The sequence below is a fragment of the Trypanosoma cruzi genome, genomic scaffold (genome assembly GCF_000209065.1).
Source record: "Trypanosoma cruzi strain CL Brener 1047053516851 genomic scaffold, whole genome shotgun sequence".
NCBI lineage: Eukaryota > Euglenozoa > Kinetoplastea > Trypanosomatida > Trypanosomatidae > Trypanosoma > Trypanosoma cruzi.
This window is the reverse complement of record NW_001849577.1, coordinates 371,273-388,066: the sequence shown is the minus strand read 5'-3', so window position 1 is coordinate 388,066 and position 16,794 is coordinate 371,273. Positions and strand designations below refer to the sequence as shown.

At 47.8% G+C, this 16,794-nt stretch overlaps 9 protein-coding genes across 9 annotated transcripts, besides 22 other annotated features; all 9 read right to left on the bottom strand.

The window, feature by feature from the left end:
- Window positions 1-4,382: part of a sequence feature (heterozygous, Esmeraldo-like haplotype) that runs on past the window's edge.
- Window positions 56-82: a microsatellite.
- Window positions 189-216: a microsatellite.
- On the bottom strand, window positions 224-1,993 carry Tc00.1047053507011.200 (dihydroxyacetone kinase 1-like, putative; the record flags this gene model as incomplete). Its single annotated transcript, XM_812871.1, has 1 exon — window positions 224-1,993. One exon carries the CDS (start codon window positions 1,991-1,993, stop codon window positions 224-226), a length of 1,770 nt encoding a protein of 589 aa, XP_817964.1.
- Tc00.1047053507011.190 (hypothetical protein, conserved) lies at window positions 2,298-2,930 on the bottom strand (the record flags this gene model as incomplete). Its single annotated transcript, XM_812870.1, has 1 exon — window positions 2,298-2,930. One exon carries the CDS (start codon window positions 2,928-2,930, stop codon window positions 2,298-2,300), a length of 633 nt encoding a protein of 210 aa, XP_817963.1.
- Window positions 2,462-2,489: a microsatellite.
- Window positions 3,006-3,037: a sequence feature (AT_rich).
- Window positions 3,061-3,095: a sequence feature (AT_rich).
- Window positions 3,249-3,281: a microsatellite.
- Window positions 3,282-3,311: a microsatellite.
- Tc00.1047053507011.180 (hypothetical protein, conserved) lies at window positions 3,358-4,554 on the bottom strand (the record flags this gene model as incomplete). The annotated part of the gene is made up of 1 exon (XM_812869.1): window positions 3,358-4,554. The coding sequence occupies one exon, from the start codon at window positions 4,552-4,554 to the stop codon at window positions 3,358-3,360; it is 1,197 nt and encodes a 398-aa protein (XP_817962.1).
- Window positions 4,383-4,624: a sequence feature (areas merged during assembly that could not be assigned to a particular haplotype. This can correspond to areas where the two haplotypes were merged or to regions with more than two copies in the genome that were merged during assembly.).
- Window positions 4,625-4,762: a sequence feature (haploid, non-Esmeraldo-like haplotype).
- Window positions 4,685-4,707: a microsatellite.
- Window positions 4,763-16,794: part of a sequence feature (heterozygous, Esmeraldo-like haplotype) that runs on past the window's edge.
- Window positions 5,199-5,226: a sequence feature (AT_rich).
- Window positions 5,370-5,421: a sequence feature (T-rich).
- Window positions 5,581-5,634: a microsatellite.
- Window positions 5,689-7,422, bottom strand: Tc00.1047053507011.170 (hypothetical protein, conserved; the record flags this gene model as incomplete). The annotated part of the gene is made up of 1 exon (XM_812868.1): window positions 5,689-7,422. The coding sequence occupies one exon, from the start codon at window positions 7,420-7,422 to the stop codon at window positions 5,689-5,691; it is 1,734 nt and encodes a 577-aa protein (XP_817961.1).
- Window positions 7,446-7,498: a microsatellite.
- Window positions 7,678-9,435, bottom strand: Tc00.1047053507011.160 (hypothetical protein, conserved; the record flags this gene model as incomplete). The annotated part of the gene is made up of 1 exon (XM_812867.1): window positions 7,678-9,435. The coding sequence occupies one exon, from the start codon at window positions 9,433-9,435 to the stop codon at window positions 7,678-7,680; it is 1,758 nt and encodes a 585-aa protein (XP_817960.1).
- Window positions 9,682-9,714: a microsatellite.
- Window positions 9,787-9,808: a microsatellite.
- On the bottom strand, window positions 10,039-10,422 carry Tc00.1047053507011.150 (hypothetical protein, conserved; the record flags this gene model as incomplete). The annotated part of the gene is made up of 1 exon (XM_812866.1): window positions 10,039-10,422. One exon carries the CDS (start codon window positions 10,420-10,422, stop codon window positions 10,039-10,041), a length of 384 nt encoding a protein of 127 aa, XP_817959.1.
- Window positions 10,622-10,642: a sequence feature (AT_rich).
- Window positions 10,661-13,075, bottom strand: Tc00.1047053507011.140 (DNA-repair protein, putative; the record flags this gene model as incomplete). Its single annotated transcript, XM_812865.1, has 1 exon — window positions 10,661-13,075. The coding sequence occupies one exon, from the start codon at window positions 13,073-13,075 to the stop codon at window positions 10,661-10,663; it is 2,415 nt and encodes an 804-aa protein (XP_817958.1).
- Window positions 13,137-13,159: a sequence feature (AT_rich).
- Window positions 13,242-13,282: a microsatellite.
- Tc00.1047053507011.130 (hypothetical protein, conserved) lies at window positions 13,312-14,688 on the bottom strand (the record flags this gene model as incomplete). Its single annotated transcript, XM_812864.1, has 1 exon — window positions 13,312-14,688. One exon carries the CDS (start codon window positions 14,686-14,688, stop codon window positions 13,312-13,314), a length of 1,377 nt encoding a protein of 458 aa, XP_817957.1.
- Window positions 14,740-14,768: a sequence feature (AT_rich).
- Window positions 14,938-16,566, bottom strand: Tc00.1047053507011.120 (acyl transferase-like protein, putative; the record flags this gene model as incomplete). Its single annotated transcript, XM_812863.1, has 1 exon — window positions 14,938-16,566. One exon carries the CDS (start codon window positions 16,564-16,566, stop codon window positions 14,938-14,940), a length of 1,629 nt encoding a protein of 542 aa, XP_817956.1.

The following is a 16,794-nucleotide window of genomic DNA, read 5'->3' as shown; positions in this document are numbered from 1 at the left end:
GCACTGGAGACGATGCAAACAAAGGAGAAAATTAAGGAACACACAAACACATCGTAAAAAAAAAAAAAAAAAAAAAAAAAAACAATGCAGAAAACAATGCCCAAAACACCACACACACTAAAACGCAAAATTTTGTTTTGATTCTAATCGTCCTCGTTTGTTCCCAGATTTATTCGTCCTCCCCTCAGACACACACACACACAGACACACACACACTTGTTTCCTACAATTTACCCCCTGACAGAACTGTGTTTGCTGCGGCCTCAATCCAAAGGACAACAAGCTCGGCGCCAGGGTCCGGTTGGCCCAACTCCTTCCCCTGCAGGTAGCGGCTCCGGCCGTGTTTTGCAGGCAACAATGCCGTGGCTGCGGCGGCTTTCTTCGCCTCTGGAACACAGACACGAGCTAATTCTTGAATGGAGTTGGCGTCATTCACTTGGGGGTTTTCGTTCAGCGCCTCCAAAACGTCCACCATCGTGCGATCCCCCTTCTTGGATCGCGCAACGCGCTGGATGTTAGCACTACCAGCCCTCAACGCCGCCCGGATAGCATCCACGCTGCTCGCACCGTCTCGACACATCGTCTCAGCGACTGCAGAAGCAGCACCTAGCAGAAAGGCCCCATATAATGGCCCTGAAGAGCCACCAAACGCATCCGCCACGGCCTTCGCAAGCAAAGCCAATGCTTTGCTCACGTTTGTTTCCAAGGGAAGATGCGGGAGGATTTCCAATGCCTTTATGGAGGCACGCGTCGTCCCACTTCCAATGTCTCCATCACCGACCGCAGCATCAAGTTCATTCAAGTAATCTTTGCTATTCTTTAAGGTTTCAAAAACGTTTTCAAGAACTCGACCCAATAGACCATTACACTGCAAACCACATTTTTCTTCCTGCGCCAACTGTAGCGCAAAGCGAGGCCCTACAGCAGGGGAAATAGAGAACTGTGGAACGGTAAACGGTAAAAGTGGTGTCTGTTGCTGATCAAACAAGAAAGCAATATCATCTTGATTAGAAAAACGCAACAATGTAAATGAAAATCCATGCATCTCCAATGCTGTCATGTAGCGACCCACCGATACACCAACCACATCCATACCAGCCTGCTGCAGCTGCTTTAAAGCATGATGTGTGAGAATCCCCATTTCGATATCCGTTGTTGAGCCCAAATTATTGACCAAAAGTGCCACTTTCGCTCCCTTCCATTCCTTCTCAGTCTCTCCTTCCTTATGCTCACCACTCTTTTTCCCACCGCAAAGCAAGATTCCAAGAAGATGGGAAACAAGCGTCTTTGCTCCTTCAAATGGTATCCGGTACAATCCCTTTTCACCATGAATGCCAAGCCCCACTTCGACAAGGCCATCCGGCACAGTCGACAATGGTTTTGACCCAGGGAGCGAGCAGGAGGAAAGGGACGCTCCAATGGAGCGCATTCCACTTGATATACGACCGGCAAGTTGCTTCAATGCCGCCATATTTTCACCCTTCAGTGCAGCTGCCCCAAGAATTTTGTACAGGAGAATTGTTCCCGCAATACCTCGACGACAGTTGATATCGTCCAAGCCAAAACACGCATCATCCGCTACCATCACCATCTCCACATTTATACCCCTCGTTTGGGCCTCATGAACGGCAAACTGGAAGTTCAAAATGTCGCCCATATAATTTTTAACAACAACAAGAACCCCGGGGCCATTAGGGCCTTGTTTGGCGTGCAAATAATCAATGGCAGCCGTTACATGGATGGTGGGGGGCGATGCAAAGACGTCTCCAGATACCGCGGCACTAAGCCAGCCACAATCAACAAATCCCACGTGACCTGGTTCATGTCCAGCACCACCTCCACAGACTATAAGGACCTTTGTTGGATCAATCTTGCGGTTCACCACAACATGTGTATTTTCTATGAACTGCACGTGTGGCCGCGTCATGCAAAGCGCCCTAACCGCCGTGTCAACGGCTGTTTCCGGGGTGTCAATAAACTTGGTCGTCACCATCTTTTTACTTTCTTTTTCTTTGGCTTCGTTTTTTGTTCGATTATTAGACTTATAATGTGTCGTATTTCATGTTTGCCAAAAAGAAAGGTGTGCATGAAGGGAAATAAGGCAAATAGAAAACGAAGCCACACCAAAGCCAGCATTGAAGTATTAAACGGAACAATAGAAACATATACATCCATAAAAAGTAAATAGGAGGGGAAACCGCTCAGAAGTTTTAAGCGTGATTCCCCCTTTCTCGTTCACTTAACACACTGCCGGGTAGTAACGGCACACACACACACAAATACACAAAGAGAAATACTCACCAGTCAAGCGTCTTTGGGGCTGCAAAGGCATCCATAACAGACAAGGCGTGACGTACCTTCACTGCCATCTCGTCCTCCTCTTCGAGCTGACGGCACCACATTCTCCCGATTGCAAGACACTGCAAAACCATGTCTTTTAAACGATTCTCCACAAAGGAACCATCATCATCATCAACATCGTCATCATCCATACCACCAACCTTATTGTGGTCGTAGCTATTATATTTTTCATCGCCATCCACACTCACGGCGCATGCCCCATCTGCGCGTTCCCGCGACTCGGCCACCCAACGCGCCCGGGTCGGGACAGGGGAAGATTCATAAAGTGATATAAACACCACAAGGGAAGCGCGCCATTGTTTCACCCTATTTGCATCAACAAAGCTGGGTGCCGTATCATGTTCGCAGCACCACCGCAGTCGCTGAAGAAAAAACTCCGTCGCTGTGAGTACCGATGCCAACAGTTTCGCCTGTCGCTTCGCGTCCAATATCACATCACGGAAGAACGGGTGTCTTTCTTCAAGTCGCCCCCAGTCTTTTGCCACATTTAACCCTTGCAAGATATCCCACCTCGCCTCCTGCAGCGAACGGGCGTACACATCCCCATCGCTAGCGACCTCAAGCTCCATGGGATGTGCAAGTCCCCCTTCTCTTCCTATAAGACTCGCACTCGTGTACACCTCCCTCTCTGCAGGAGAAATTGCAAATATTTATATTTATTTATATATTTATATTTGTATTCAGCGAAATACAGAAGGGAATAATAATAATAAGAATTAAAAAAAAAAAAAAAAGGGACACCCTCTCCACAGGATTGAATACGGTGGTACGAAAAAAGAATGTGTGAAGCAAAAATGGGCAACCACAAAAAAAAGAAAAAAAAAAACATAAAATAGAAAATGGAAAAAACTGTTTACAGAAAACCACACAAACACATATGCAAATTCAGAGAGAGAGAGAGAGAGAGAGAGAGAGAGAGACAAAAGCAAAAAAAAAAAAAAAAAAGGAAACACTTTTCTTCTTCTTCTTCTTCACCTACAAAAGAAGATTGACGGGTCACTTTTGAATCAATTCATCAATGGCCTTCGAGGCACGGTCTCCAGAAAAACGATGAACCAAAAGCAACACAACAGCAAACACCACAGAAAATCCACCAAGTGAGAAATATAATGCCTCAAGCCATACGTTCTTCCCTCCCAAGAAAGAGAGCGTGGCCAGCGCAAAGGATTTTGTGCCACCAAATGATGAGACGTCAAAGTGCTCCCCAATCACCATTACGTACTTCCCTGGCGGAAGGTCAACGTTGATGACACGATGCAGCTTGCGGAAGCTCGGAAGCGATGCAGGACGCATCCAAACCATAAAATCCTCATCGGTTGTCACGGGAATGGCGTGACCCAGTTCACCCGCGTACCACCCCTTGTTGAAAAAGTCATCATTTGATAGTTCTGGAGTAGGCACCTTCCCCGTGTACAATTCTTTTGCCGCCGTCCAGAAACGATTTTTCGCCTCTAAATCCGGGGCCTTAAACTTATATTCCACGTCCGTATCCCAAGCAATCCCCTTCTTGACGCACATATTTTTTGACTCCGAGCCATTAAGAGGAAGATTGTTCCCTTTCGAAAAATCCGTCGCGTTGCATATGAGTTTTCGTGAAGTTCCACCATTCGTCGCCTCTGTGTAAAGAGTAAACGTGTCATTGAAAATGGACCAGGCAATGAGGCCGGCTGGAACGTACAAAAAATCCTTGTAACGCAAATCCGAACCATCCACGTATTTGATGGGAGTCCCAGAGATTCCATAAATATCCCCTGGTATGGCAAGAGGTGACGTGTCTGGCAAATATCTCACGGCTTTACCGGCCAATTGTTCATCGTTTCGCGAGATTGAATACCGCCTGTGATTTTGATAAAATCTTGTTAATTCATAATAAAGATATACGGGGGCCTTAAGTTTCTCCGTGATATCAAAAGAAACTTCCGTCATACATCCAGTTTTAAACGTCATATTGTTGCCTTCATATATAAAGGCGCCTGTGTTATGTGTAATTGTGCAGCGATGAATATGATCATAACGAACGGTAACCTCCTTCGCCTGTTTGTTCATTAGCGTCACGAAAACCCCTAAAGGGATAAATAATATGCTCAGCAGGAAAAAAGCTAGCGCAACATGTGGAGGCGTAAGGATGGGCTGCCATGCGGGCAACCGCTGCTGCTTTAGCAGCACCATGGGACCCCGTCCACCTTGTGGCATATATGCTTTTGCTCTTCAAGAGAGATGTTGCTTTACCAACGTTCGGCGCCGACCCAAAAACACACACGCCAAGTAAAAAACAAAAACAAAAAGGCAATAAACGCAGAAACAACAAGCCCAAAGCACGAATACACACACACGCACACACACACAACAGACCATAACTGAGAAGGTAACTGAGAAAAATGTTGTGAGGGAATGCGTCTCGCAGTGTGTGCACGAAAGCAAAGGGCCTTCTTCCAGTCAGTGAAGCCACAGTGTGGCGAAAAACAATTGTGACATCTCATTAACGGAATCAAACTGACGTGCAAATTGTTTAGATCATCACTCACACGCAAGAACCAAAAAGAGACAAAAGAACAATAAAGGAGCAGCTGGCTGCCAAAACACGTCATCTCGCCGCCGCAACTACATTGCCCCGCCATGTGGTAAATAACGAGGAATGACTCTTTCGAGGGCTAACGGAATGAAATAGGGAAGGAAGGATAGGGGAGGAATAAACGGGTAAGACGGGTGTTGGGTGTGCGTCAGTAATCGCTCGCACGTTTCTCGAACTCGATAGAGTCATGTGGTCATTCCTCTCGTGTAGCTGAAAACTAATCCGAGTTTTCATCATTATGCATTTCATGTGTGTTGTGATCAACTTTTTTTTTATTTTTTATTTTTTATTTTCTGCTTTGATGCTTGAAGGTTTCCTCCACATCAACGGCGTGCGTTGGGAGAATGGAGGGAGAACGTTCTTGTCAACTTTTGTAACGTACATGTCATTCATCATCGCAAAGGAGAGAAAGACCCGCAAAAGAAATAATAATAATAAAAAGAGAAAAAAGAAAAAAAGGGAAAAAAAGAAAGAAAACAAAGAAAAGATGGTCGGTGCTTCATTGCGCGGCGCAACCCACTGACCACAAAATTCACAGCAGCCACCACACCAAAAAAACGACAACAACAACAAAAAAAACAAGTCACATTAGAAGGATCTCAAAATAAAATGGCATCGTCGTAATAAAAACCACAACCGCCAAAACGCATGTATATATGTATATATATGTACCTACACATATACACACATAAACGTGTACAAACAAACAAGCAAAGACTCACAACATTCCTCTTCATTGCAAAAACTCTCATCTTCTACACCAACCTTTTTGTGTTGGGGTCTTTACCCAGTTTGGCACAAAGTGCCTCATAGCGCTTGATCAACTCCGCCTGATACTCCCCGACGAAACGAAATACTTGACACATTTGCGACTTTTCAGTTAAGTTTTTATCATGCATCATCAGTTCCTCGTCAAGCATACCGAGCACCTCAACCTTGTCAGGATGCTTACGAAGTACATCCTCTACAAAGTCCAACTGACGCAACTTAGTACGGAGCAGCAGCGGCATAGAATAAATACAACGTTCAAGACATGTCCCACAGTTAGGATGCCTACGGCGTGGATAGTAATTGTAGATCGTCAACAGTATTTCCTCCGTATCGATACTTGACAGTGAACGCTGCTCAACTGCGGGAATATCCGCACGCTGCAGCAACTTCTCCCTCTCCCCCTCAACTAGGCTAAACAGATAAGAATATTGAGAAATAAGACGTTGTAAGTTCACTGGAGTGCAGGCCAGACATTCACTTGGAAGATTTGACATGGCGACAGCAAATGCGACGGGACCGTCCAGCGGCAACGTATCCAGCAATGCGTGGGCCCAAACACGTTCGTCCAAGTATGGCGTGGGTTTAACAAAAAACTGAAGTTGTCTCGATAAAGTTCGTCGTTTTTTTCGATCAATCGGCATTTTTAGGCCATTTTTCACTCGCGATTCCTTCAGTTCGGTCAGCTTCCTTTCAATTTCTTCTTTCGTGCACGTGGTGGTCGGTCTGAAGCGCGAGTCCAGAATAAAGCGAACAGACAGCTCTGGCGTATCCCGAACTTCAAAGAGATCTGGTGCCGACAAAAGCACATGAATTAAGCACCGCCCTTCAGGAAGCAACACAGCCGCCGCCTGTCGCATTTCTGCAGAGATGGAACAAAATTCCTCTGCAACGGGAATCAGGCGAGCTACACGGTATTGTTCATATTCTTCCACTTTGTATGGCTCCATAATTTGACTGATGCATCCTTCACGGCCTCCTGTAACTTCCACCTCCTTTTCCTCATACGAGGCAGCACGTGTAGCAAATTTCGATTGAAGACGCACAAATTTCTTAATTTTTTCCTTCTCCCCGTTGCCATTTTTGTCATTCAACGAAACAACATCGAGAAATTTATTGTACTTCTCGACGAGAGATTCTGCTACGGCCTCAGGACTCCTGCCGGAGTGGTCCTCGGAAACCAATTCCTCTTCTCTTCTCGAGTTGGATAACGTTGTCAACGGCAGTTTACACAAGTGCGCCAATAACGCCTCCATGGGCACAAAGAAAGTAGGAAATAGGCGAAACACCTCCATGGGGACGTTTTGGATCCGTGGAAATACACCCGCACCCTCCACCTGCTGCTCCGGTTCGGGGCCGTGTGCCTCGCAAGACAGACGAAGACCCGCACCTTCAGAGGGGATGGACCCCACACAACGACGTCGGAGGCGGCGGGCCACGTAAACGCCACCCACCTTTGAGACAGCAAACAATTCCGAGTGGCGGCCAAGGAAGCTCCGTAGGCCTCCCGCCTCCGCAACTCTCTCCATCAGCTCCGCATCGACACTACGGCTTATCTGCGTGAGGGCGGTGAATGTGACTGGGATAAACGGTGCAAGCAGCCGCTCCAAAGGCGCCGTTTTCCCATCGCAATGCAAGGAGTTCGTCAGGCATCCACCGACAGACTCGCCCGCCTGAAAGACAGGGGGGCGGCACAATGGCCGCAAGCAAATTCGCAGCATTGCTTCCCGAATAAAAGGCCAACAAAAAAAAGAAAAAAAAAGAAAAAAAAAGAAAAAAAAAAAAGAAAAAAAAGAAGTCACGAGGAAAAAAATAAAACCAGTCGTCAACATCGGGTGCCTCATAGAAGAGAAGAATAAAAGCAATCAACACGAGTAAAATCATACCTTCTCGTTGCTGTTGCTGGTGGTTCGCAGGTTTCTTTTTTCCAAAGAAACAAACAAACAAAAAAACAGGCAGGGAAAAAAAAAGGAGAATTACATTAAGGAGGCACGACGTCGCATTAAGGGATGTTCATCAATGTAGCTCATCAGCAATAACAGATCCATACGGCACTGCAGCAAAACACGAGAGCCAATCTTACATTCCCTTCTGGCTTCCCTCATCTTTTCATTCAGCACAAACTTAAGCATATCGGCGATAAAATAAATAAAAATACACTCTTCCTTGGAAGAGGAAGCGTGGCTCAGTAGCATAAACAACACCTCTAGGGTCGGTTCCACGACAACCTCCAATAGTTTCAGCGTCACCTGAGACACGACGACGGTCGCGCTGCCACCACAAAATTCCACAAAGTGCTTCATCGCCCTTTTTGAATAATCATGTAGAAGACTATCCACGCAACTGGCGTAAAAATCTTCCGTAGCTTCCAAGAGAGCTCGAAGCAGCATTGGCGTCAGTCCCATACCCAATACCACTTTGGACTCCTCTGCTTTGGATAATGTTGGGTCTGCCGAGACCCGTGAGAAGGAAACCAATGCTTTTTTAAGTAGCACTCCTGCAGCCACAAAATCTGCTAAAAAAGGAAGCGTGTAATAGCACTTCTCTACGAAGTGACAGCGAATTTTTGTTAGCATGACATATCCAACCGTTTCTAGCAAATGTTTCACATTAGGCAACTGGTGGGGCTCTACAAATTCAAGCGGCGCTGTTGTAAGCCTGACAATCCCTAACAGGGGATTATTTGCAATTCCTGCCCTCTCCAGGGTTTCATTCTCTAAAATAGCTTTCAATGTCGCGGAACGCATTCGGCAGCCGCCATTTCCACACAACACATATATTTCGTCTGTGTCACCATCCGCATTATTCAAGGAGGCTAACAATTTTCTACGTACCTTCTCAGGCATACTGTTTGGGTCCAACACATCCCATGGAATGCACAGAACGTCTGCCCAGAGCGAGTCCAGAACACGTGCTGAGTGCACAGAAAAACACTGCTCTATAGAAACAGATGTGGCGCGAGAAAGCGTAAACCTCATGGAAAGTGTCAAGGTCAAAGGAAAATTTTGGCTAAGAGAGAGGCTGGGCAAACCCTTTAAAGAAATATCTGTATTGCAGATTTCTTTTTCTTCCTCTATTTCCAAAAGTTCAAGTACTGTGCGTATGTAGGCAGCCGCACCGAAAACCTCCCGTGCCCTGGAAGCAAAAACAAGACGATAACGCTGCAGCTCCTCCAGTGGCACAGATCCACCCCTCTTTGATATATCCAACAAGCGCCATTCGATGCACTGCGCCAGCATTTTGGTCCATCGCACGAGCCATTGATAATGAAAGCGCAATGGATATGCTCCAAAACGCCTTTCGCAACCATTCGCCAGTGTATGAATTAAAGCCATCGTCGAGCGATGATATGCACCCGCCGTCGTTTCCAACTGTTTTTTTCCATTGCCTTCCCCCCGATCCGCATCAACTCCCACCCCTGCTTTTCTGTCAGATCCTACATGATCACGTGGCACTGAGAGCGTTGCTGCTTTTGGCACATCACCCATGTACACAAACACGTCCCTCCAATCCATTTCATAGAAAATGACGCGAGAACAGAAGGCAAAGTAACACTTCCACTTCTGAAGAAGCGCTAGAGGAATGGGTTGCACGCAAAACAGGGGGGATGGACCCGCGGCGGACTCCCCTTCCCAACCCACCAGTTTGGACCAGATGGCCTTCGTCTGTTCGTACGGGTTCTCAGGATGTCGAAAAGGATATGCCTCTAGAAATGTCTGCAATGAGGACTCCATAATTTGAAAGGTTATAAACTTTTACTTATTTGTAAAACCCCTCACGCTACAAAGCAATAGTAAACCACCTAATATATATATCCATATATTTCTTGTTATTACGAAGTTATACCCTCGTCAGCATACATGGACAGACACACACAGAAAGTGGCTCTTTAATACTTCAAAAATCCCAAGATATATATAAAAAAAAGCGAGTGGTGCCAACGACGGTTGGGAAAAACATCACCCATGCGGTGTGAATAAACACACACACACACACACACACACACAAACACAAGTAGCAGAAAGCAGACCATCCTCTTTTCTGCATTATTGTATTTTGTGTAAATTCCACGTGAAGCAACCACTTCTCTCTCTCTCTCTCTCTCTCGCTTATTCTTTCTTTTCCTTCACCCTCCTCCCGCTCATGTTTGTTGCTGAATATCAGAAACACGCATATGACGTCGTGGCGATAATTGCAGCGGTAGAGGCCTCTGTATTTATGCTCTTCTCCACCTCCTTTTTTTTTATTCACTTCCTCTTTCATTCCTTCTATGTCCTCTGTGCTGGCAACACGCAACCCATTGCCTTGCCTTCGGGCAACGGTCATCTTTTCAGCTTTTAAAAAAGCTGTGGAAACTTTGGGCAAAGATCCAACAGTTTGCGATACGTCTCCACGTCGTATTCGTCGTTGTACGTGCCGTGTTGGAAGTACTCCAGCTCCCCGCTGCTGGGGTTCACGTAGCACACAAACTCATTCACCTGCGCCACTTCCGCTCCACTGGGGAGTCCCATTACCTCGACGGGCTCATCCGTCGCGACACAGAGCGCCTCCAGCGAACCACGTTGTGCATTCAGCGCTGTAGGCTTGAGCACAATGGAGACATACTCGCCGCGGTGGGTCGCTACGCTGCGTGAGGAAACACGGGGCGAAACGCCCGTAAACGATGGGAGATTATTTGTAGTGGCACGTGCGCCGCCGCCAAGATACGGAGTAGAGCGCATTGCTATTTCGTCGCTGCTCTCACTGTTTTTCCTTGTCGACCCTCCTTTGTCATGAAAAACACCAAAAAAGAAAAAGAAAAACAATGAGCCAAGTCTCCCAACTCTTGAAAGCATTCCGATGGGCGCCACTTCGGTGCGGCGCAGGATAAAGAATTTCCTCATCCCCATCCCCAGCAACAAATAAAGAGAGAGAGGAGGGAAATAATAATAAATAATAATAGCAGAATAAAGAAGGAGGTTAATGCAACGGAAGATATCCGTGAGATGCACCATCCAAATATTGTTGACGAACACGCTGCATAGCCAGCATTCGCTGGACAAAATGTAGCCACCATCGATTGGCTCGCTGTCGTCGCTTCGTGGCCTCTTGCTCCTCTGTCAGCTGTCTCCATTCATCGTATGCATGCAAGAGGTTCGCCGCGTCCGCTTCCCTTACAACGATACCATCAAAGACAGCCTCCCAGTGTGAAAATCGACGCTCATCCAAGCGGCGCCGTTGAAATCCCATGACAGCATGTCCAAATTCAACATCCACTAGACGCGCTACTCGGGCAATATTGGGCCGTTGAATATACGCCAATCCCTCAGGTACGGGCTTACCAAGAAGAACGTACCAGCGCGTTTTGCCATGCAAAGGCAGCGACCCATCACTGCGCAGGGGACTGGGCTCAAACGGTTTCGTCTGCCACACTCCAAAGAAGCCAGAAGAGGATCCAAAAGGACGTGAGGCCGGCGGGGGTACTACCTTATATGGGGCCTCATCTTCGCTTACTACACAGCGTCCTACACGAAGCCAGCCATCTCGGCTGCGTAGATTGACAACAGCAGAACGTTTATACACTGTGTGACCCTTCACACTTCCAACAATCGTCGTATTGTCCTTCGGATACACTCCTTCATGTCGTGCGAGCTCATTCTCAAGAACAAACAACGGATGTTTATGCAACGCTGTAAGCGTTTTTGGTATTTCCTCCGCATATGTAAGCGAATGGAGCTGCCGACGTTCTCGAGCCAGCTGAATGCATGTGTTTCGGGTCATATCCTTACGGAAGGCATCGAGTATGACCTCAGAGGCTTCTCTGGTATCGTTCCAGTCCAGGTGTTTCCAGAGAAAGCGATATGAATCACAGCGGCCCCACCGATAAGTAAATGCGCTGCTGTACTTTGTAGTGTACCGCGGCGTCACATCCATGGCAACATCGCCACCAACCGAAAATGTGTACGGGGCTCCCCAGAGTGCGGTGCAACCTTTACACGGGTTAACAGAGATGAAACTCTCACGTTGCGGACACCAGACTTCTACCCAGAAGCAAGAAGATGGCAGCTTCTGTGGTAATTTATCTTCCTCATTAGCACCCTCTTTTCGTTGACGCTTTACACGCGGCAAAAAAATTGTCATCTGCGCCGGTTTTTCGGAAACATTCCCATTTTCAGTCACAACAGGATTCTGTCGCTCCCGCTCTTTTTTTATCGCCATCACCAGTCGACATGACATGCCCAAAATGTTGGCAACCGAAAGAAATATGATGCTGAAGTACAAAGAATGCGGCAGGGGCAACTTGGCATCGGGGGAGATAAGAAACTGATGCGATCTTGACAACAGGTTGGAGAGATGCCCAAAGGAAATAGGCGCAGCCCAATTAGAGAGGATTGAGGCATCAACCTTATCCTCCAGGGTAAATACCGTGGTGATGCCACTAAACAAAGCCATTATGGAATTGGAGGTATAATTCCGGACGGTATCCTTGCCCACGGTAACCCAACAGGGTGACAGGGCGGGATTTTTCACTGCAGGGTCAAGAGCGCGTTGATATTCTTCTCTTGCGCGCTGTACAGCCTGTATGAAAGGGAACGATTTAGAACCATTCACTTCGACAGTGCATACGCGTAGCAGTTTCCGCAGTAGTTGCGGGTAACGGGATTCTCTAACGAGTGTTTTGCACCTCTGTAAGGCAAAAATTAAAACAGACATTCCTTCTGCGGCTCGCCGAATTCGTTCTGAACGTCGCTGAGCAGCGAGAATTTGCTGCTGCTCAGGCATGCGCTCTTGGAAATGTTCATTTCTTCTCCACCGTTGGATCGATGTGCCTGTCAGTGGAGGCCGTGTGCCCTCCATCAACGACTGTGCGCTCGGGTCCTCATCGCCCCCCACGACTTCGCCGTCTTCTACCTCCAATGCCTCTGCTTTGATGCTACCGGCACACGAATTCGCCACGGGGACATCCATTTTGGGCTTTTGAGAGCTCTCTTCCTTCTTGAGTTTTCCCTCATCCTTCTTTACCGCCGCAGCGTTGGCGTTCGGCAGCACCACCTCGTCCCACTCGTCATCCAAGTCGACGGCATCGGATGTGTTCGTGTTGACCACAGGCCGCGAAGCCTGTTCCACACTCGCCGCGGTCACCATCGCCAACTTGCGCCGTGTACCCCTCCCGCCCGACGCACTGGGGATTCGAACCCGCCTTGACGCATTGCGTAAATACCCGTCCACGTTGGCCGCTGCCGCTGCTGCCACGTTTCTTTTCTTTCCTTCTTGTTTTGATTCGTTCATGATACCCCCTCGGAATGCTAGTTGCAAGCACCACCATCCACGCCGTTCGGCACCGTTGTTATTATTACAGTGCAGCGGCAAAAAAAAAAAGAAAAAAAAATGCATCGGGGAAGAGACGAGCAAAACATGTCAAAATGACAAATGAGAAACAAAAGAAACCCTTAACAAAAAAAAAAAAAATAATAATAAGGAAATATGTGGAGACGGACTCCCCCAAGTCGGGAGTCCTTCTGGACTCCAGGATAAGGGAAGTAGACTCAGAAAATGCGAGAAAAAAACAAAAAACAAAAAAAAAAAAAAAAAAAAAAAAAAGAGGATCGAGACAACAACAAAAAAGGCGCTCACGTCGGAACGTAAAGGGAGTTGAGATTATATCCTCGGTTCTGGATCTTCTCCATGACTTCGCCAAAGACCGTGTAGAAACGAATCTCGTTTGTGCTAAAGCGGTGCAGCCACCCAGTCAAGAGCGCATCGTCCAGCAACATCATGTCCATCTCCCGCATCGAAACACTTGAGCAGGGGCTCTTGAACTCCGGCACCACCAACGAACCAACAGCTTCCGTCGTGTCATCATCCACACTTTCCTGCATTTCCACACCAGGAATAAACTGCGCCTCGCCGACACGTCCCATTGCGGATTCCGCCTTTTCTTCCTCAGGTAGAGTGATCTGTTCTCGTTTTTGGGCCGCCCGCTCAACCGCCTCCCGTGCCTGTTCTTGCGCCTGCAGACGCTTCCGCTCCCTCATTACGGCCTGCTCTGAAAATGGATCCAGAAGTGTGATCTCGCGTTTACGATCCTTCTCATCGCAGCGAAAGGGTCCACTCCGCCAACCGATAAGACTTCGCTGCCTCCAGTTATAATCCAAAAGAAGATCAAAATATTCCCCACCAAACACGTAGGGATCTAAAGTGCATTTTTCCATCGTCTCAGGAAGATGAAACACGTCCTCCTGGGGTCCCATCAGACTCGGGTGACGACGTATTTGTGGCTTTACTTCTTCTTTTGTGTGAAACCCCGAACTATCATGAAAGCCAATTGTTCGAATACCTCCAATCATGCCAACAATCTCCTCCACGGAAAATCCCTGCCCCGCAAGCAATCGCTTCATCTTGAGTACATCGCGTTTCCCTTCCGGAACAAGGGAAGGAGTCTCAACGAGAAACTGCTCAACTGCCAAATGGCCCGGGGGGTCTGGTCTCCCGCGACGTACAGAAATATTCGGCCCTCCCAGGCGAGCGAGCGCCTTTGCCGACAGCATCGCCCAAAGATCAGGAATAGAGAACATGGGCTGCTCACTGTGTAAATCAAAAATAAATTTCATCAGTTCCTCCGCTTCTGGACGCATGTACTCCGGATACACCATGGGGGCTCCAAATGGTGTTTGGGTGCCTGAAAGCACGTAATGAATAACCATACGCACCGCTGCCACGGACAAATCAGGACGCGCGAAAACCTTAGTGTCCATCGCCTTATTCACATAGAGAGTGTTACCAGATGGCCGCCAAGCTTGGTACATGCGGTTCCCAAAGTAATAGCACATACTCGTAACCTGAATAAAGCAGAGAAGCCCGGCAAAAATTGCAGCGTTCTCCCACCACGGACGCTGACGAGCAAGTCGGTGGAGGTCACGTTCCTTGTACCCCCACCACAATAGACGCGCTCCACTCACACAAAGTGGTCCCGCGCAACCAAATCCAACAGTCCGCAGTCTGAACATTTACTATACATGGCAGCAACGACAGAAAACACACACACACAAACACACACGAAAAAAAAAATAATAATAATAATAAAAATGTGGAAATGAGAAAGCTTCTTCAAACGGACTTCCCAACAAAGCAAAATTTATATGTTTGCATTATTCATGGATGGGGCGCCAATCCCAACGGGAACAAAATTCAGAAGGAAAAAAAGCTGGGCAATCCGCAGCAGCAATCGTCTCCATTTCCCAACCCTTCTTTTTTTATTACAAAAATCGCTCCTCTGCGGGAAGGCAGCGGATAACCATCTCCAGTGCAACTCCCGCCTCACCAGCCTCGCAAAACGCTGTACGCCTAAACATATCGGCGGTCGTTCGCACAGGTGAAATCTCGTGTACCTCGCGAATACCTGCGTGAATGACGGCAGCATCCATAAGGTCAATCCACTGCACAGGATGCGCCAACTGAGCGGCAAGAACGGCCGCACACATCTCACGTACACTGTTATGCTTCACACCGTCGTTAAAGGCTTTTTCCACCAAGTCCGTTTGGTACCGGCCGTGGTGCCGAACCTCGCCCACATTCATTGACTGCATCATCTCCAGCGCCTGGCGCTGAAATTCGGGATCCAAGGGTCGAAATGCACTGCCTGTGAGGTTCGTCAGCCACACAGGACGCTTCTCTATGGCTGAAGGTGCAGAAGCTGAATTGGACTCCTCGAGGGGCTTTGCAGCCACACCCAGCATGGAGCGCAGCACATCTTCCTCCGGCATCGCATCTTGAACTACAGGCAAGAAAAGATCCATCGCCCGGCGAAGCCGGCTGCTGTGAAACGGGACATTTACAGGAAGAGGAACAAACCATGACTTTTTTTTTAGCCCACTTCGTCCATCCTCCTGAAGGGTCAGATGCGTTAGTTCCTCCAGTGATGGCGTGTACCCATCGTCTGGACCCCGCAAAAAGCGACGAAACGTCGAGCGTACACCGTATTTTTTCACGGATGACGTTACGAAATCCGGTAAAGGCCCCTTATTGGGGTGCATCGTGACACCATCCTTTTTATCCTGCCAGACGGACGACACGGCTGTGCGTGCAATGTGATCCAAAGAAGAGGATGGGCCACAAATACTCGCTCGAAACTGCGGATCCAGACATTTCCCCAGAGCGGACAGCCCCACTCGATCTCCCGCAACAACATACTGTTCGTGATCAATGTTATAATTTACAACCTCCACGAATGAGGTTGTAGCGGAAAGAGCTCGAGCCACGAGCTCCACAAGTATGTGAAACTGATCGACCGCAACATCCAAGTCCTCTTCGCAGAGCTTCGCCCTTCCGGGATGACAGGCGTACATGACGTAATCATCACGATTAGCTGAAAACTGCTCAAGAGCGTAATCCATTAAGACTCCACGCTTGTATACAAGATCAACCGCGACTTCAGGTGAAAAAACACCTAATGCACACAGGGCTGAAAACTCGCCAAGACTGTGACCAGCAATGACAAAGGCAGATTCGACCGAATACCCCCGTGTCGAACGGAGATACTCCAGTGCTAACATATGCGCTGCCAACATGCATGGTTGTGTTAAAAACGTCAGCGACATGACCCCTTCTTGGGATGACAAAAACTTTTTCCGCGGAACTGACTCAGCTACGTTTCGATCTTCCAAAGAACCTCTTTTGCAAATTACACTTACGTCCAGTGCGTCATCGCGCACGTGTATCTTTTGTGGGTTCACTGTCATGACCTCCTGTAGAGAAATGCCATATTTCTGCATCATCTGGTCCTTCATCCGTTCCCAGAGTCGAGCAACCGCGGGAACGCGCAGGTATTCCATAGACATTCCCTGGCGATGGGCTCCCTGGCCAGAAAAGACTAACGCGCGTTTCATTCTCGTTTCTTCAGCAATTCTCTTTTCTCTTGTTGACCTATTTCCTTACACATACACGCGCGCACACCGAATGCGACGATACCTTTGGCAAAATGTGAGTCCGTACTATTATCACAATGCAGAAAGCAGGTAGGGCAAAACGCAGCAAAAAACATACTGAAGTGCCATTAATAGAGCATTATGTGAAAATGCCAAGATATTTGCAAAGTTCTTTTTAAATATCATGCG